Raw genomic sequence first — 20,972 nt, forward strand, 5'->3', positions numbered from 1 at the left:
AAACGTTCTCCCTTCTGTTGACTTCACATGTGTCTTCTGGAACGTCTCTCATTGATTCCATTTCTGCCCGCCAAAGCACAGTTCTTGTCTCTCTTCATTAAAGTATTAAATTTAATCATCAGATTTTAAAATTATTAAATTAGCCAGTCCCCATTTCCAGGCATGTCCAGTTGAATTTATATGTTATCTCTGTGGAGTCCACCATTGTCTCCCTTTTCTCTCATTGATGTGTCTTGGCAGGGACAATAGCTTCTGCAGGGTTACCCTAACACTGCATGCAGCCTTTGCTGGTTAGGCTGGTACGCAGTTTTCCTGTCAGCCCTGAAAAGACACAGTTTCCAGATCTTTACCCAATCTGATTATTCTTGTTTGCCATACTCCACTTTCTTCCATTTCCTGTGTCAAATATGGTGCCCAGAATGAACACAGATGTCCAGAAATGGTTTAACCATGGTGGAGTGTGGGAGGCTTCTTAATTCCATTATTCAGGAAGTTATGCTTCCAGCCTGTGAACTAAGAATAGGATCCCAAACTATAAATAATATGATCCCAGCTGTTAAATTTTGAAGCTACCATCTAAACCTCCCCATCTACTGTACATTTGGTCAGCACACTTTCTTTGTTTGGTTATAAGTCACTGAGGGTAATACAGATATGGAGAAAGACAGCTTATATTTAGTATTTCCTTACAGTTTTCTTTAGACATTGAACCTCAACACTTGCACTTAGTACCCTCTTTCCAGACTCCCCTCGTTTCCACATCAATTAGGATTAAATTGACTTGAAAACGATGTTCAGGGGCGCCTGGGTGGCTCAGTCAGTTAAACATCTAACTCTGGCTCAGGTCATGATCCTAGAGTCCTGGGATCAAGCCCCACATTGGGCTCCCTGCTCTGCGGGGAGTCTGCTTCCCTTTCTGCCTCTGCTCCTCCCCCTACTCCTCCTCTATGTCTCTCTCTCAAACAAATAAATAAAATCTGGGATGCCTGGGTGGCTCAGCAGTTGAGTGTCTGCCTTTGGCCCAGGGCGTGATCCTGGAGTCCCAGGATCGAGTCCCACATTGGGCTCCAATCCAGTGACGGACTTTGGCCCAGGGCGTGATCCTGGAGTCCCAGGATCGAGTCCCACATTGGGCTCCAATCCAGAGAGCATGCCTCTCCTTCTGCCTATGTCTCTGCCTCTCTGTGTCTCTCATGAATAAATGAATAAAATCTTTTAAAAAATAAATAAATAAAATCTTAAAAAGAAAATGATGTTCCTTGGCTCCTTACTATTTCACCTTATACCACCCTCAGGCCATTGAATATATGGATATCTCTTGTCATCTTTTTTTTTTAATTTATTCATGAGAGAGACACAGAGAGAGAGAGAGAGAGAGAGAGAGAGAGAAGCAGGCTCCATGCAGGGACCCCAATGTGGGACTCGATCCTGGGACTCCAGGATCACGCCCTGGGCCGAAGGCAGGCACTAAACCACTGAGCCACCCAGGGATCCCCTTCTTGTCTTCTTAAATAGGGTTCTCTACCTGGTTTTCTCTCTGCTCCTGGTCTACCCACCACTCTCTGTTCTCACCTCTTCTGCATAGTCTATGTTTCCAGAACATGCCTGTTCTCTCCCATCCCAGATCTTCTTTCGTCAGGCTGCTTCTGCCAGGTGTCCTGTTGTTCACGTACTACTTCCTCACCTGAGTGTTGACCAGTCCTCCAGGTGTGAGTTACGGTCCTTCCCACCTTCTGCCCAGAACTCCTACGCCCTCCCCGTCATCACTGTAATGGCCTATTAACTTTGGTATTTCCTCTGTGGGATATAGAAGCTGATTAAATATAGGAACAAAATCATGTTCATCATTATATATCTAATAAGATGCCCTGCACATAATACTGTACCATAAACACTTGCTGAATGAACATACACGGTGGTGGACATTGTCATATATCACCCTTTAACCTGCCTTCTCTGTATTTCATTAGGGTGGGTCGGTCACTCGATTACTTTCTAGATGACTGGAGACAGAGATACATCTCTTCTCCAGAGGAGAAATGACCCCACAAAAGGATAGGAACTTTTCTAGCCATTTGCAGTATAATTTTATTTCCTGTAGGGTATTAGTAACCTTCGAATTAATTTGTAATTATCTACTAATTAAATAGTTTTATTTTTAACACATTAACCCTTTGTTGTGGTTGTTAATCACCCTTCCCCCCAAAATTTGCAGTTGCTTTTTCTTTTTGCTTAGGGTGTTTGTGAAGTAAAATTGCTTTTTTTAATTCAAGTGTTTTTAAGGTAGTCCACTGTATACATTTTCCCCTTTGGGCCCAGCCCCTTTTGTGCTTAGAATGCCCTACTAAGTAATTACCTAATTTTAATACTAACTTTATAAACCCTATGAGGAATTTGTCTGGAGGAAGGAGGTGCAGTTAGTTTCTATCATACTAGCTAGCCCCACTGTATCGCTTCTTGCTCAAGAAGATTGAAACCAACCCAGAACTGAATAGTTCAGGGGTTCGTCTTTTAACAAAGATGGATTGGCTCCAGACAACAAAAACATTCCTCTTCTCACTTGTCTTGCTTTGAATCTATCTTTAAAGGTTCTTTGATTGTTCTTAAACTTGGCTTATTTCAGATGTCACCTTTGGTTTTCCAGCCCAGTCCTGTCAGCCCGTGACCCTCTAAAAGTATTCGTCGTATTTGTACAGAATATAACTCACTGTGCACCCTTGACATGTTGCATATGTTACGCCAAAAATCTCATCTCCTTTGGGAGTTCTCTGTGCAAATACTCCATGTTCTTTGGATACCTCACTCCTCATTCTCTCATTCAGTTTTATTTTTGTTGTTATGAAATTTTCACTTGTAAAGTCTCTCTCATAAAAACAATATTCTTTTGGGTCCATTGAGGCAGCCTTTTTTTTTTTCCCTTCTGGACTTTTAAAAACTTTCCCTTGTGTCTGGGGTCCTTGTCTGACCACTCTATCCTCTTTTCCTACTATAAAAATTCCAAGTACGATCCCCAAAGCCAAAGAAAGAGTAGATATCTGCCTTTTCCTTTGGAAAAAGCATCCTCATTCTACTCCAGGACTCTGCCACTAAGATACTAGAGCCAGAACTCCACACGACCGAGAACGTGTGTCATTTTCTCGCATCTGTCGTCAAGGGGCACAGTGGGACATTAGCTGGATATGTAGGTTCTTGCTGCTTCTTTGATGTTTTGTTTCATTCGGGTTTATACCGCACTCAGCCGCCTTTAAGGAATGTCTGCATGGACACCTCTGCTGTGAACGGCGTGTGAGTAGGAATAATACCCCGAACCTGCCCAAAGAGACAGGTGCAAGAGCTTTCATCTCTTGCACTAACATAGCAGACTGTGGCCTGGCAGTGCTTGCCATCCAGCCAGCATTGACCCAAGAGTCATGCACTGACTTTCCCAAACCCCCTTTCTTAGGTTTATTCCATGTTCCTTATGTCAGCTCTCTGTTGGTGATTGCCAGCTAGCACAGGATGACTCTGGGAGGTGCTATTGCTGGGGAGAAGGACTGGCTGTCCACACCCTGTCTGGATGAAGTGCCCCCTCTATGTGTGCCCAGGGCCCTACAGAGCCCTGCTCTGTGAAGGCCTGGCACTTGCTCAGTGCATGGGATAGCCGCCCGAGTGAAGCCTGTCCACACCCGCCTCCTACCCACCCTGCCACAGAGCAAAATATCTTGTGTGAGCGGATGGAAAACCATCCTGGGTTGGGGGTGGGAGGGAGGTATGCTGTCTGCTATGTTTCTGACACTCCTGCTCAGATGATCCTCGAAATCCCTGACTGGAAACTTCTAAAGGTAATATTAATTGAGAGCCTTCTTCGCACCAAGCAGAGTTCCACACTCTTTACCTGCAGTACCTCCCAGCAGCCCCTCGGGGGTGGCACTGTGATGGCCTCAGTTATCTAGTCTAGGGAAGTGTGACCCAAGCTGGTGAGGTGATATGCACAGGTTCACCCCCAACTCGCTCATGGTGAAGTCAGCATAAAACACAAAGCCACACAGTCAGGCTCTGAGCCAGGCTCCCATCCTCTGTGCGTCCCGGGGGGTCGGGCAGGGCAGGGCAGCAGGGAGCACACGGTGCCTGGCCTCAGGCCTGCGTTGGTGGCCAGAGAGAGGGGGTGGGCGGGGGGAAAGTGTGAGCATCAGCAGAGCTGGGTGTGGAAGAATGAACAAAGGTAAATGCTCATCTCTCCCTCAAGACAGCCTCCAAGGAGGGGGACCTTCTCTTCTTTGGGTCACCACTGTGTCCCTGGCACCTGGCTCAGTGCATGGCCAAGAGCAGACAGGCAGGGAGGGTCCTTGGAGTACATGAGTGAAGAGAGTGTTTCCAGGCAGAGCCACAGCTCAGCCAAGCCCAGAGGCAAGGCAGAGGGTGGCCCTCACAGGAACAGGATTTAGAAGTCAGGATGGCCGAGGGGACAGGAAAGGAGGAGAGCATTTGAAAAACTTGCTCTGGCAAGGCAAGCCTGATCTCAGAGGGCTTGTTATCATCAAACATTCCAATGTCCCCCTTTCACAGCTGGTAGCAGCAATGCACAGTGAAGGAGAAAGAACCACCCTGTCAGGCATCACCTGCTCGGGCCCTTACGCCCTGAGGCCTGCTGTCCAGACCTGCACAGGGGTCCACTCTATTCAGTCCCTGCTTCTGTTTCCTGTGGGTTTCTTTCTTTCTTTCTTTCTTTCTTTCTTTCTTTCTTTCTTTCTTTCTTTCTTTCTTTCTTTTCTTTCTTTCTTTCTTTCCTTTCTTTCCTTTCTTTCCTTTCTTTCAAGATTTTTAAAATGTATTTATTCATGAGAGACAGAGAGAGAGAGGCAGAGACACAGGCAGAAGGAGAAGCAGGCTCCATGCAGGGAGCCTGACGTGGGACTCGATCCCGGGACTCCAGGATCACACCCTGGGCTGAAGGCGACGCTAAACTGCTAAGCCACTCGGGCTGCCCTCCTGTGGGTTTCTATTTGGATGGCATCAGACCCCCAGCTCCCTTTCCTCTGTAAGGAGTAGGCTGTAGTCCCTTCCCACCCCTTCTCCAAATAATAAGAGGAATGGCAGTAGTAACAGCCAGGTGTGGAGAGGATTCAGTCTCTCTGTGTCTTCAGAGGCTCGGGTGCAGAACCAGCGTGTGGGCTGCAGAAGGCCGCAGGTGCGTGGTGAGCGGGGTGAGGAAGTGTTCACACGTGGAGACGAACGAAAGCCTATCTGCAGAAGGTGCTCTAGCAGAGCCCGAGTGCCACAATCCAGTTACCGCTCTCTAGGTGTCCAGCTAGTTGGAGGGAAATGCGGAAAGCCCTGTGCCTTCCAGAGCCTTGGATATGTCACCGCACATAAGCTCATCGAAGTGAGCTTCCTGCTCTGCTCACCAGGTCGGTGTCCGTGGTATAGAGCCAGCCTGCAGAGCCCAGGCATTCGGATCTCCTGGTGTCCGTGTGCTCCTGACCGGTGACTCAGAGGGGTTGGCCTCAGAGGAGACTGTTGGCCTGTCCCACTGTGGCCCTGGGTTGCATTGACTGGACCTTTTCTTTCCATATCTGCAACAGACCTGTCTGACCTCTGCATCAAGAGCTTGTCCTCAAATTTCAATGTCTTGTTGGAAGATGGGAAGAGTACCCTTCCTTCCTCCCTCCTCCACAGTCCGCAACTTGGCACTGAGTCAGAGTTCCTGTGCACTGGAGCTTCCTGGCTGTCCTCAGTGCCTATGATGAATGTCTGGGCCCATTCCTCATCTTCTAAGCTTTAGGCCCAGAGATTGTTAGTATTCCCTGACCTCTGCCCTGCAGTTCCATCTGGAGGGATTGAGATGGACTGTGCTACAGGACTTGTGGCTCCATCACACACAGCAGTGGTCTTCTGGGTGTCAGGGTCCAGGCTAGAAAGTTCCATGCCAGAGCAGCGGCCCTGCACTGCCCCCAAGCCCTGAGTGTGCCCATGACATCCCGACTTCTCTTCCTACATGATGGGAGAAAGCCCCAGGTCCTTTTACTGAAGGTAGAAGCAGCATCCGAGCATCCGCAGCCCCAAAACCTGCTTTCCAAAGATCCTCTGGTAAAGCACAAGCCCTGCTTGTGGAAGGTTGAGCTTTGAAGAATGCAGGGCTATTTCAACTTTTATAATCCGTCGAGTTGCCATGTGAATTTGTTTCTAGCAGAGCCACTCACTTAATCACTTTCGTCTGGGTTTGATAAGTTACAACTGTATTCAGCAGCCAGGAGCCTCAAGGACATGCCTCTGTGTTTCCTTCTTTTAAATCCAGGAGACTCATGGTCAAGACAGAGGTGAAATAATTCGCCAGAGGACATAGGGCAAATAGGGACAAGGTCATTCTCTAAATCAGACTTCTGACGTCTAGCACCGTGGGTCTCCATCCCCTGTCATGTTGTTTTAATATGATGTCACTTAAAGACAACAAAAGGTAGGCTTGAATAGGGGGTAAATTGTAATAAAAGTGGGCAGAACACCTAAAGATTATGGGCAGAGACTCCCCATGCCTGTTATGAAATTATAAAATTACATTATAATAATTTAATTTGTTCTATCTGGCATTTCCATGGTACAGGCTAAGTGTGAGCAGCAGCAAATGGATGCATATTTTCAGTAAATTTTAATTTGCCCGAAGGCCTTTCTGTGTATTCACGGTGAGTTGAATTTCTGGAGGCCGCTGTGAATGTATCTCATTCAAATATCTCCTGGATGTGATAGCTTTATGATTCTTGAGACTTTGTGAGCCTGTGGCTTTCTGGTACCTTCGCTGGGTCGTTGGGCCTTCATTAGCCTGAGAGGAAACTGAAGTGGAGAGAGGAATGTAACATGCTGAGGTGACCCCGAGAGCAGAAGCTCCAACAGTGAGTCGCACTGGGAAGTTGTAGTCATGTTTCTGGAATTTCCTTGTGAGCCACAGAACGGCCCAGGTCAAAGGGCGGATTGTGAGGTGCTGCCGTAGCACATCCGCCCGTCTGGCTGCCTTGGGATGCTCTGTGGTTTAACGGACCAGGCTAAGAGGGGAGGCTTGTCTCTGTGTTTGGGCTGTGGCTGGGATGCTTTGGAAATCTGAAATTTCTATTTGATGGTAGAATTTTAAAGGATAGGATTCCAGGTTTGGAGTGGGGTGGGGAGTAGTGATAACTTTCCTAAACACAGCACATTCTGGAAGTTTCAATAGTTCCCTTTATACAGTCCTAGTGAGGCTTTGATATTTCTTCTTTTATTGTCTCAGGAAGTTACCATCTCTAAGATGAATATGAGTCACAGCACAGTGACTTACTGTACGGAGATGAACCAAGAGGACATGTGGAAAGTAGGTTCAAAGCCGTATTTGCAGGCCATGTACCTTGCCTCCCGGCCCCGTGCTCACCCGGCCCTTACCCCACTCCCCGGTGCCTCGGGGATAACCGGCTCCATATAAAGGAAATATGGTAACATGTGCTGATAAGATGTCTTTTAGTTTTTCTTTTCTGAAAGCCTTGTGCGTTTGTGAGCTCAGAATCAGTGACCCCGTATAGTCGTTTGTCCCACTGCGTTAGAGTCCAGTGAAAATGTTATCAGCCGTGGAACGAGGTGTGTGTACCCTGGTGTGTGACTTAATTGGCAAAGGACAAGAAGCAAGAGAGGGGCGACATCCAGGCAGTGGCTCAGAGAGCAGGAGGGAGCGGGAGGGAGAGGTGGTTATGTCGAGAACCGAATGGTAATGCAAAGCATATGAAGATGGGCGTTTACTTAGTTTTGAATGTGAAGACAAAAGGTTCCTAATAAAACGTGTTCGCACGTGCTGAACTTGGTAGCCTGCCCTTCTCCACAGAAGGCATCTGAAAACTACCGTTTGGGGGACTTTGTCATTGCTAGTTAATTACTGTTTCTGTTTTACTAATGCCCTGGAGGCCGCATCTGGACAGTGGTCCCTTGCACCAGCAGGAATATACCAGGATGTTGTAGAAGGAAGGATGCCCTCAGACAGAGATATTTATACATCTCCCCTCTTTTCAGGTTCTGTGCAACTTTTTTTTTTTTTTTTTTTAAGATTTTATTTCTTTATGCATGAGAGAGACACAGAGAGAGGCAGAGACATAGGCAGAGGGAGAAGCAGGCTCCCCTGGGGGAACCTGATATATGGGACTTGATCTCAAGATCCCTGGATCACACCCTGAGCCAAAGGCAGACACTCAACCACTGAACCACCCTGGCATCCCCCTGAGCAACTTCTGATCGCAGTTGGCTTCCCATTCATTCCACCTGCAGGGGGAGAATATGTCAGACCTTCCACCTCCAGTATTCTGACCTGTGTGACAATTGTAATTCTCATTCGTAAACTAATTGATTTGATTTGATACGTTAAAACCATAGGCAATCTAAAACGAATTCATTGGGAACAAAGCTTCTCAAGATCCTTTTCCTATGGCTGACCTCAAATACTGTCATTCATTTTTCGAGATAAAGTTTCTTTTTTCTAAATTTTTTAACTGAAAAAGAAAAAAGTATTTGGATGGGATGGGAGGGAACTACCCATTAGCCTACTCCCCTAGCACATCAGCTATTTTATTTTTGTCTCCCAATTCCTGTCCAAATGCATGGTAATTTTATTGGCCGCCTTTATAGTACAGTACACATAGCATTTCATATTCCGCTATGCTCACTTAAGCTAGTATCATAAATGCATTTCTCTGTTTATGAATAACCTTCCTGATTCCGTGTGTGTCTTAACAGCAAAGTTGGATCAATGGGGTGGACACCTCACTTCCAAAATAACACTTTTCTGTGTATCCTTTGGAATCACAGTGCATTTGGCAGGCCCGTGTATGGTGTAGAATTGTATTGTAGCAAGACGATTTCTGTTGGAGTGGTAGCCAGCTGACATCTACAAGAAGCCTTGTTCTCCAAAAGGATTTCCTCTGAGGGGGATGCCAATGCTGCAATTGTGCGTGAGCAGCTGAAAATGAAAACAAGCAAAGCAGTATTATTTTACAATTGTTAGTATTCAAAAGAAAATTTCAGTATGCGTGGAAAGCCAGACAAAGCTACAGATGTCCACTCTGTCCCCGTACACACCCAGAATGGTAAACCTTTTCTCAACTGATGAGAACAGGATACTCCAGTCTTCCTTCAATATGAAACAACAAACCATCCCCCCTTTGAGAAAAAAAAAAAAAAAAAAAACAGCAGCACCGTCAAAAGACAGGCGTACTTTCAAAAACATGATGATTCAAAGTTGAGTTTCCGTTTGGACGCACTTCTCTGGACTGCCTTTTTTTCAGGGACGTTTTGCCTTCCAAAAGAGAGGCAGCTTATAAATTCTCCTGTTTAAAATAGGGAGCATGCTTATTTAAAAAATTCCCCAGAACTGAAAATTGAGGCTTTTTTTTTTTTTTTAAGAGAAGAATGAGCTTGGAAAACTCTGAGTAGATCTTAACATCTTGGTGTATAGTTTATTCCTTCAACTGCTGAGCAGATAAGGTGAGATTATTTAACGGAATGAGAATTTTCTTTTTCAGATGAAAATGAGAGCCTCACAGTAAACTTCTAGGTATGGCTATGCACTCGGTGTCACGTCATGCTTTGTGTGCTTTGAAATATTTTGAGAAAATTATATGCTACCTCTTTATGATTGCAGTTAAAACTTCATTTGATACAGTAATGCCTTGGCGATACCAACTTCCCTTTGTTTTTATCAGATTTATTTGAATGTGGTTAAGGAAGTCAAGAACGTGTTTATATCCTTAGCTTTTTAGGATTAAATGAAGCTTAAAACTGTGGGTTCTAAAGATGCTAAGGGCCAGCAGCATTTTTTTAAAAAAATTCTCTTCCGTCCCCACCCTTCAGAGAATTTTCTGAAACCTGTAATAAATGTCTGTAAAGGAATTTCATAATAGTATGCTGGATGGTTGTAGCACTTTTCTTCCTTGAACTTCCACTGTCCTAACTTCCACTGTCTTAACTTAATTCTTACGATTAAGAGCTGAACTGCTGGAAATCTGTACCTTTTACACTTTGGACTCGTTTCACCAATTTCCCTCACTCCTCTCACACCCCAGCTCTGGCAACTACCAGTCTGTTCTCTGTATCCACGAATTTGGTGTTTTGTTTATTTAGATTCCACATGAGATCATTTGTCTTCCTCTGACTTAATTTCACTTAGCATCATGCCCTCAGGACACTATCCATGGTGTCACCAATGGCAAGATTTTCTTCTTTCTTTAGCTGAATAATATTCCACTGTGTACCTACACCACCTATTCTTTATCTGTTTATCCACCAATGGACACTTTGGTTTCTGTGTCTTACCAATCATACAGAATGCTGCAGTGAAAATGGGGCAACATATGTCTTTTTGAATTAGTGTTCTCCTCTTCTTCGGGTAAATACCCAGAATTGAAATTCCTGGATCATATGGTGGCTCCATTTTTAATTTTTTGAGGACCCTCCGTACTGGTTTCCACAGCGGCTACAGTAATGGGACATTCCCACCAGCAGTGCATGAGGGTTCCCTTTACTCCACATCCTCATCAACGCTTGTTATTGCTTGACTTTTTCATAATAGCCATTCTAACACATGTGAGGTTGATATCTCATTGTAGTTTTAATTTGTATTTGCCTGATGATGAGTGATGTCGAGCATCTTTTCATATGTCTGTTGGCCGTCTGTATGTCTTCTTTGGGGAAGTGTCTATTCAGATCCTTTGCCCATTTTGTTTAATAGGATCGTTTGGGGCTTTGCTATTGAGTCATCTGCATTCGTTATATATTTATTAATAATTATGGGACGCCTGAGTGGCTCAGCGGTTTACTGTCTGCCTTTGGCCCAGGGTGTGATCCTGGAGTCCTGGGATCGAGTCCCATGTCAGGCTCCCTCCATGGAGCCTGCTTCTCCCTCTGCCTGTGTCTCTGCCTCTCTCTCTGTCTCTCATGAATAAATAAAATCTAAAAAGAAAAAAAAATAGTTATTAACCCTTTTTCAGATATATGATTGGAAAGTATTTTCTTCCATTTAGTAGGTTGTCTTTTCATTTTGTTGATGGTTTCCTTTGCTGTGCAGGAGCTTTTTTTTTTTTTTAACATTTGTTTTTATTTAAGTTTGATTTGCCAGCATACAGCAGGAACTTTTTATCATGATGTCTGCCCACTTATTTATTTTTTGAAGCTGATGGATTTTTAAAAATTAAGTCTGTCAGCTAGGATGCCTCCTATGTGCAAAGTTGGTGGATTCTAATGGGATTGGAGCCCATTCTCCTTTTAAGGCAGTGAACAGAGTTAAGAGTTCAAAGAATGAATTGGAGTTTTCATAGACCCATCTCTTGTCCATGGCCACCAGCTTCAGCATATATGTGCAAAATGACAGACCCTTGGAGTAAAGGTTTCCTTGGTTTTTACTCTATTTTAACCTCTGTTGAAGTGCCAGTGAGTAGGTGAAACTTCTCGTGGTGCATTTTCCAGAGCCGAGGACTGCTAGGTCATCCTTATAACTCAGATTCAAGAGACTTTATTTTGGCTCCATCCAAGCACGTGTGCTATTTTGGTTAAGATCCCAGAACTAGGGAAATCTGACTCGTTGGTAGTTGGAAGGGGTGGCTCCTTCTGAGGAAGGAATAAGAATTTTCCCACAGGAGTCCCTGCCAGCTTTGGACATGCTGACAGCGGGCAATCCCTGTTGAACAGGAAGAGAAGATGCTACCTATTGTGTCATTCCTGGAGAAAGTGCTCGTGAGAAGGGACTGTGGTGGCTCTAATGAGATGAGGCCAGGATCTGCTCATGTGCTTCCCTCCCCTTGAGCTGCGTGCAGTGGCTGCCAGCTGGGCAAAAAAGGGTGGTTTCATTGGGGGCTCTGGAGTCATAGAAAAATACGCGGACCAGAAGGAAGCTTCTGGGTCTTCTGGTCTAGACGGTGAGGTTAGAGCCAGCTCTTCCCTGTTGTGAGAGCCAGTTGGTACATCTTGGGGAATTCTGCATGCCAGAGGTAAAACATCATCATTATTAAAATCAAATTCTATGGATTTAGAGTACATTAAAAACAAAGGTAATAAGTACTCAAAACCCATCACTAACGGATAGAAAATTCCCTAATTATTTGACTATACTATCATCCACGCCCCTGGGCTTATTTAAGTGTACAGTATGTGTAGAAGATATATTTGTCAGGACGGTAGCTTAAAATCAGACCCAGTGAAAGTATCTGGAGTGTGGCAGGACAAGTTTTGGTTAAAGTGGTGGCCAGCTGACATCAATGAGAAGCCTCATTCTTTAAAGGATTTCCTTTGAGAGCATTGCCAGGGCACTAGCAAATGCTACGAATTAAGGCTTTTTCCTCCCAGAAAGCCAATGATTCAACATTTCAGCAGCACTTCCCTGGGCTCAGCCCACTCCCTTTTGTATATGAGACGGGGCTGCAGAGATGAAGGGACACTTGTCCAAAGCCTTGCAGCCAAGACCTGACGTGGGTCTCCGCAGGCCTTTCGGGGTGCTCTTTCTCTTATGTCGCCAGCAGTGTGAGTAGGGAAAGGAGCAAGGGTTAGGGGTCAGGTATAGCCGTGACTGGCTCCTGGGTTCCTCTATCACAGGTGAAAACACTGGAGGGACTAGGTAATAAACAATTAACACAGAAATTCTGAGGAAAAGGAGTTCCCAGAAATCAGATGCAGTTCCCAGAGGGGTGCTCATCTGCTCCAGGGTGCTCAGTAAAGGGGACAAGGTGGCAGAGCCCAGATACTGAAATCTGTCCCTAATGTGTGGGGATAAAATTATTGAATGGAAGAATGATTAAAGCATGAAACACTTATCACCAGCTGGTGTTAGGTTAGGAATGTGTTTGCTAATTTATTTTAGATCTCCCCCTTAAAAATGTAAGCTCCCCGCGGACAGGAACCTTGTCTCGTGTGCCGCTGTGCACCCAGCTCCCAGAATAGTGCCTGGCACGTAGGAAGTGCTCCATAAGTATTTTTGAAGGAAGGAAGGAATGAACCAGTCCTGCCACTCCTTGGCATTGTCTGGCTCCATCTCCCAGGGCAAGTTTTGCCTGGCGGAGTCCAGCACAGGGGCCCCGCTCACCCTTTGTCAGGCTGCCAGACCCTCAGTGACCATCATTTGTCTTTCTTTGTAGATGACGGAGGGCCGTCGATGTCAAGTACATCTTCTCGATGACCGGAAGCTGGAACTCCTAGTACAGGTAAATGACTTTTGGCCAACGTTCTAAGTTTCTTCTGAGGCTGGTGCAGTTTAGACTCCCAATTCAGCTGACGGGTGGGGAAGAATAAAATGTTTTTTAAATTGGTATCTGGTAGAGATAGAGAAGGGCGGCGCACCATGGCATTTCTGTGTGTGAGTGCTATTTTTGATCATTCTGTTTCTTGTACACCACGCCTAAGGCATTCAAGGCCAGATGTATATCTAACCTATTGTTGCAAATCTCGAGAAAAGGAAATTCCCCGACTGCCATTAGCGATTTCTACTTGCAGGAGTTCACTATAATATAACGTAAATCCGTCTTGCTGCACCTGGAGCTGATTTGGTCATCTTTGCTACTTGGAGAGGGGTGGAAAACCATTTGCTGTTTTCAGGGTCATCTTTCATGGGTGTGGGGAAAGAGAGGCAGTCTCTTGGCTCTGTCTCCCCTCCGAGGGCTGAGTAAGCCTCATCCCGTGTGTCCACATTGTGTCACCCTTGAACATCTACGTGTCCATGGACAGCAGGAAATCATTCAGTCCATCTCCAAACTGCGCACCCATCAGAGTCAGAGAAGTCTGATTCTGATTGAAATCAGAGATCCTGGTCTCGTTCAGCTGACTCGAAAGAAATCATTTTACTTAGAGCCCTAAAGAATCACAAAGCTGCCCAACATGATTTAAAGAACCTTAATTCCAAATCTGTTGTTCAACTCCAACTTTTATAACCGTATTTGCTTGAAATGCTCAAATGTCTATCACAGTCTTAGGGCAGTGCTCCTCATTATCCAGAACACTTTGCCAAAGAAGTTGTAGTTCATCAGTAGGTTGAAATGACACCTGCATCCTCATTCACTGGGGAGGGATGATATTGCTGCAATGGGAAGATTTTCACAGAGAACTACTCTTATCTCATGTTCCCTTGGATTTGAAAATGTTCGAATCGCTAATTTAAAGAAGTTAATACTTTAAATTAGATTTAAATTATAAAGGCAACTTAGGGAACAGAGAAAGTAGGGAAAAGCTCATAATCACAGCACTCACTCACCTGCTAGCTTCATTTCAGCAAATTTCTTTCCAGCGTTTTTCATACTTCTGTTTCTTACATGGTTGTATTGTAATGTGTAATTGTATTTTATTTTTCCTCCTAACATTGCGTTTTATTGGCATTTTCCAAGTTACTTTAAGTTCATCTTTGTTAATATCAGCATAAATTCCAGAAATGGATATACCATTATTGTCTAATCGTTCACCCATTTGGGTACATTTAAGGCTTTTGTTTGTTTGTTTTACCGTTTTTCTGCTATTACCAGTAAATGTCATTAATTTATCCCTGTATATAGAGTTCTCCCATGTTTTGGATTATGACCTTATTAGGCTAGGTTCCAAGACCCATGGTCTTATTAAGAGTCAAACTTGTGGTTTGGATTCAGGGGGGGAGGTGAGGCAGTAGATAGTAGCTGTGAAGTGAGCAAGATCTCTCCTGTTAGCGAAATCACAAAGTGGAGCTTTCAGTTGTTAAGAATCAGCATGAAGAATTTATAGGTGAGTGCCCCAGTGTTTTTTCGATACTTTTTTTTTTTTTTTTTTGTTAAATCAACTCTTAGAGGCTTAGAAAGCAGCCAGTTTCTTAAACAGGAAACGAGACTTCAAGTGGCTGTGAAGTATGGTGTGTCAGGGGAAGATGTGAGTCAGGGCATTGGAAGGTGGACTTGAATCACAGAAAAGATACTTAGTTGCTTCTGTTCATAGCTTTGGAAGGGTGATCCTCAGCCCTTCACAATCCAGAAGATGTCGAATTAAGCCAAGCAAGAGAAGTCATATTCTTCCCACCCTCTTTGGAACACATGTCACATGTTACTCCCTCTTTCTAGAACTCTGCTTCCCGTGCTTGCACCTCTATGCCTGGCTGGTTTCTGCCAAGCCTCCAGTTCACAGCCTAGAAGATGCTTTTTCCCCAAGCTCTTGGCTCTACCTGCTGCTCCTCCCAAGTCTGGTTCTTAGCTGAGTCCCCCCACCCCCACACATCCCTTTCACAGCACTGTCACAACTCAATGTCACAGCTCACTGTCCTTGCCTGTTTACCTCGTTGCCCAGAGCCACCAGTGGTTGGAGGGCTGGGTCTACACTGTGGTCACTGTGTATACCCAGCACCCAGCCCCATGCCTGGCACAAATGTCACTAAACAAATCCTTGTGGAATGAAAGAACAGGCTAATCCCAAAATGCCTTGGTATTATTTCCCCTAAGGACTTTTTGTCATAGAACCAATTGCTTGGCAGGGGATTTAGTTTAGCACAAAAAACCATAGATAGAAAAAGGAACACTTCTGAACTCCTTTCGGCATTATTACAAAGCAGACTTCAGCAAAATACAGAGGAGCAAGGTTAAAACTATTGGCCGGACACCAAGTTAAATATGACTTTTCTTTCTCCTCTACAAAATTCCCTTGTCCAGGATTATGTTCTTTTGACAATCCTTTCTTAAAGGGAATCCCTCTTGAGTTCATTTGGACCAGTGCTAGTTTTTCATAGAACATTTGGGTCCCATACTTGTCTTTTTGATACTGTAAGTCCAGAGAGTGACAACCTTGCAGGTTCATTTATACTGTAGTCATCAAAGTACATTAAGTGCGGAAGGTTTTGCTGTTGTTGCTGTGAAGTATTTCAGCCTATTTGTAATGAGCTTTAGATGAAGAAGCGCCCTTCTCTGTCTTCTTCTTTTTTTTTTTTAAAGATCTTATTTATTTATTCATGAGAGATACACAGAGAGGGAGGCAGAGACACAGGCAGAGGGAGAAGCAGGCTCCACGAAGGGAGCCCGACGTGGGACTCGATCCTGGGACTCCAGGATCACGCCCTGGGCTGAAGGCGGCGCTAAACTGCTAAGCCACCCGGGCTGCCCCCCTTCTCTGTCTTCTGATCTGGGTTTGCGGAGATGGGGTGGGTGGGTGTTTACCTGACCAGGTTTGTAAGATGGAGAGGCAGGATTGGAGGAGGTGTTTTCTCTCCCACAGAGAAGCAAGTGAGTTTACACAAGAGTGGTTGACATTAGAAATAGCAGCAGGAGTGGGAGGTCTAGTTTTTCAGCCACTAGGTAAGAGATGCATCAAAGGCAACATCTCATAAAACTCCAGCAGCATAAAAAAAAGTGAGATGTCTTGGAATTAGCAACTAATAAGGATTCTTCCCCCCTCCCTCCCACCAGATGGATTCTGGTAACCAGACACCCAAACAGATCATTTCCTATGGTGGCATAGAGCTGGCCCCTGTGACTAGCGTTTCCCTTCTTCGAGTTATGGAGCAAAATGGCCATAATCTCAACAGTTAATGCTTCTTACAAAGCCCTTTGAGATTACTGAGAGGAATCTGTGCTTCCAAATCCCTGATTGCCCTGAGTAAATCCCACATTACCCTTACAGGGGTAAGGGCAAAGGTCAAGAGTACACATACTAGGATTTAATATTTGGAAGGTTCTCCTTAAATCCTTAAATTCTACTTAAGGACAGCAGGGGAATGATGATGTGAACTTTCAGTAACAAAATCAAGCCTCCAACCTTGATCATCTCTATGTGGCAGGTGTCCAGCTAGATCCCTCCCATCCAACCTAGAAAAAGAGAGTGTTATTTGCCCTGTTGCCCAAAACTGTTTCAACCAATTAGAAATGTACTCAAAAAAAGCCAGCATCAGAATGAGAGAGGGGGCACCCGGGTGGCTCAGTGGTTGAGCGTCTGCCTTTGGCTCAGGTCATGATCCCAGGGCCCTGGAATTGAGTCCACTTTGTGTTCCCCGCAGGGAGCCTGCTTCTCCCTCTGCCTATGTCTCTGCCTCTCACTGTCTCTCATGAATAAATAAAAAATAAAATCTTAAAAAAAAAAAAAGAATGAGAGAGGCTGCCATTATGTATGCCTGTCAGCCTCCTCCTGATGCTTATGTAGCCAGCTAAGAGAGTGTTGTGAATGTTTTGTATTAAAGTAAAATTCTCAAGTCTTATCTTCATATGGTTATTTCTTTAAAATTAGTTTCTCCATTTTTCTCCTGCATATTTTGAAAGCCAAGAAAGGGAAATATCCTTTTTAGCCTTAGTGAGAATCATTTAAATAAGACGAAGAGTGATTTCCTGACAGTGAAGGTCAATAGATGGAGTCCTAGAAGCAGTATAAGGAAGATCCTGGACTCTTTCTCTTGAATTTCTTAAAAATAGAATAGATTTTTCACTAGATTGGAATGGCTGAGGTGTGGCCCTTCCTTATTAGGAATCACACCTGGTTCTCCTGAGGCTTATGACATTATGTGGCATCCTTTCTTACAGGAAGACAGGCCAGCACAGGAAAAACAGACATGTGCCTTCAACACGTTTCAGGGTTTTACCCCAGCACTGGAGATGAGTAGATATTGTGCTCTGCTGGCAGGAACTCTTCCCTCAGATGATAGAGCTTTACAAATCAGAATCCTCTCTACCCCCACAACTGCCACAAGGAACCCCACTTTTTGTTTTGTTCAGGAAGCTGTCCCGTGATGTCACCAGTTTTCTTGGACTGTTGTGCCTCTCCCTCTGACCCAGTCTCTCAGTGGCCGTTGGCAGCACTTTTATAACCATCCACTTCTGTTAAAATAGAGGAACAGTGTCCTGTGATTCTAAGAAGTGGAGCAAACTTCAGCATTTTTTCCAAGAGAATGAGAGATAGTAGCTGGGTTATTGTTGTACATTACACAGTGTCCCTAATTCTGAGAAAGCCGGGGGACAGAAACATCGGGAAAGATCTGAAGCTGTATGGTTTAGCAGCAGTGGCAGCGTTTGAAACATTGGCAATCCAAACCGACACGTGGCGTCAGTGTAAAATATATCCCAGATTCTGAAGGTTTCGTATGAAAACAAAAACACCTTGTTAATTCTTTTATATTGCTGATTCCATGTTGAAGATGAACTATTTGGAGTATATTAATTAGGTGAAATAAAATATGTGATTAATTGAAATTAATCACACCTGGTTTAATTGGACTACTAAAAAAATTTTATTTCATATTGGATTCACATTTGTGGTTGACATTGTATTTCTGTTGGACAGTTATCTCTAAAGGATAGAGAGAAGATAATTTAAACAAGAGAAAAGATTGTGGACACAGTCAAATTACCCAGATTTAATACTGGATGTCCTCCACAAGATTGACCACATTTTATAGTTCCTCATAGCGGTCGCTGGGGCATGTCTTATTTAATTTTTATGTTGACTATATAAAGCCGGCACTAATTCAGATAAGGAAACAGAAACTCAGGAAGGTCAGATAACTTGCTGGAGGTCACATAGTAGTAGTAGTGTATACAGCTTGAACATGGGTTATTTCCTGACCTCCTTTCATTGCACCATATATATATAAAATATATATAATAAAGACGCAGGACATGGCCCCTATGCTGGTCCCTATGCTGGTCCCCAGCAACAGCAGCAGAAACAACTGGAATTAAAGCCTTCGACCCGCTCCCCCACCCCCATCTCAAGTCTTGACCAAAGATGGGCTTACCCAGGTCATTTCATTTCTCTGATCTAAATTCCTAATCTGTCTGGTGAGGATCTGAACACGTGACACACGTGGTGAAGGATTTCCACATCAGGTGTCAACCTCAGGGTATAAGGTGTGGAAGAAACAAGCCATAGCAGATTAAACCTTCTGATCATTTTTCTTTGAGAACCATGCTGCTGGTGATACTCCTGCTTAGAGGTTCAGGAAGTTGCTATGGGCCCCCAGTCAGGCAGCATGGAGGGCAAAGTAAATATTCTGGCCTATTATGGGCTTAAAAAAAAAACTATAAAAAGTCTGACACTCTAATAGTGCTACCTAGAATAAATGAACAGACTTGGGTTCTCTCCATGTGCACACCCCACATACACACTCACCCTCACCCTCTATCCTCAGCTGCGTCTGTGGTTAAGGATGTTCTGTTAAAAAAAAAAAAAAATTACAAGGGATTATTTTCTACCAAATAAACCAGGAATTCCCCCAAAGCACATGTTGCCAAGAAAAAAGAAAAAACCGGAGTTGGTTCCCTATCTGCCCAACTGAGAAGGATGGTCTGCTTTGCTTTGCCGGCCTGTCCACTGAAGCGTAAACCAGGTCTGCCATCTGCTCCTGTCTGGTCTGAATTCACCAGGAGGTACAGTGTCAGCCAGGAGTTGGGAGTCATGTGCAGGAGCTGGAAGCAGACTAAGGGACTCGGGTTAGGAACCTTCTGTCCGGGACCTCCCAGGCCACCTCATAAAACCAGAGCCAGAAGGGTGTCAGGCAGCACTGCTTCGGGCTGACCTCAAACTTCACCATGATTGCCATCATCATTTCTTAGGCTCCTCTTTGCAAAGTCGGGTCCTCCACTCAATGAGCCAGACAGATGTCTTTCTAGCCCCTGGGGGTGGCTGATAATATTTAAAGTTTTGAAGGCGCATGAAGCAAATCAATGTTCAGGTGTAGATTAGAGGCAGATAACACAAGGCTAGCACTACATGTCATCGAGCGTTCATTTAGTGGCCTGGAGGAATGAGAAATAGTCCACAGAGCATACCCTGGGGTGACACAAGCAGCTAACGAGGCTCCCCCTTGGCAAGGAGGGAGGGACCTGTACATCTCCCTTCGCCAGCGAGGGCTTTGACGGAGCAGTTGGTGAGCTGTGCTCTGGTTGAGAACAAAAGAGACTCTCGGTCTCCCTGTGGGGCAGTGATGGAGGGAGGAGCGTCAGGATCCAGCAGATTGATGTAATCATCCAGGGGCCCCCGCCCCCAACACACAAGCGCACACAGCTCCTGGACCAGACAGCTCATCCGGCACAGGGTGAGGAGAGGAGGCCGGCTGCGGCTAGAGGGGGGTCCAGGCTCTGGTTCTGAGCAAAACCCCTTCCTTCCTTCCTCCCCTCTCCCACCTGACCCTCCCTGTGAACTCCCTCCACCCCACCCCGCCATTCTCCCTTGACTCTTATTTTAACCAGTTTTAAGATGTATTAGCTGGAACCATTTGAAGTGGCTGCTCTGGGGCCAACTTTGTCCTGCAGAAGGGACTGTTTCATATGGTTCACACCAAATGGGACAGAGAAGGAGGAAAGGGAGAGGGAGACAGAGCAGCTCCTGGCCTTCCCAGGAATGACCCTCCAGAGAGTTGATTTCATGCTTTTGCTTTGGGGTCGCTGCTGAATTGCTTTTTTTTCTTTGATCCCTTTACAAAATCATTTCCACGTATTCTCCAAAGTAGCCAGTAGGAGTGTTGGCAGATAAGGAGCCTCGGGAGATGGCTGTAAACCGGGGGCTTCTAGTTTTCATCTCTCTGCTCATGGAGGAGAAGAAAGGTGGAGCAGGGGTGGGGGGGTGGGCAGGATAAAAACAAATTTAAGGGCAGCCTGGGTTGCTCAGCAGTTTAGCGCCCAGTGCGTGATCCTGGGGACCCGGGATCGAGTCCCACGTGGGGATCCCTGTATGGAGCCTGCTTCTCCCTCTGCTTGTGTCTCTGCCTCTGTGTGTGTATGTGTGTGTGTGTGTGTGTGTGTGTCTCATGAATAAATAAATAAAATCTTTAAAAAAAATTTAACACAGTACAGTTCAGCAAAACGGGAGTAGTTGTGTTTATAGGGGAAAGACACATAAAAACACACATATGTGCACACACCCCTAAGAAGAGTATGGCACTGGAGAGAAAAGTGGCCATCTGGAAGGGATTGGCGTCACAGGAATCTGGGAGTTAGCAAATCTGGGTGTTTTTTGTCTTTTATCCATAACTCACAGATTGGTTTTTGGCACATTGCTCAATTTAAATACTTGCTCATTTGGTA

General features: G+C 45.0%; 1 protein-coding gene across 16 annotated transcripts in view; it reads left to right on the forward strand.

The window, feature by feature from the left end:
- FRMD4A (FERM domain containing 4A) overlaps positions 1–20,972 on the forward strand; it is a 741,134-nt gene that overhangs the window by 534,285 nt on the left and 185,877 nt on the right. For 15 of the 16 annotated variants that reach the window (XM_077897154.1, XM_077897147.1, XM_077897150.1 and 12 more), the window contains one exon: positions 13,104–13,169. In XM_077897154.1, the coding sequence (XP_077753280.1) occupies positions 13,104–13,169 (66 nt within the window). Of the gene's footprint in view, positions 1–9,341; positions 9,466–13,103; positions 13,170–20,972 lie in introns of those variants that run through there. The other variant, XM_077897162.1, reaches the window with a different exon arrangement.

The sequence above is a fragment of the Canis aureus genome, chromosome 5, assembly GCF_053574225.1.
Source record: "Canis aureus isolate CA01 chromosome 5, VMU_Caureus_v.1.0, whole genome shotgun sequence".
Classification (NCBI taxonomy): Eukaryota; Metazoa; Chordata; class Mammalia; order Carnivora; family Canidae; genus Canis; species Canis aureus.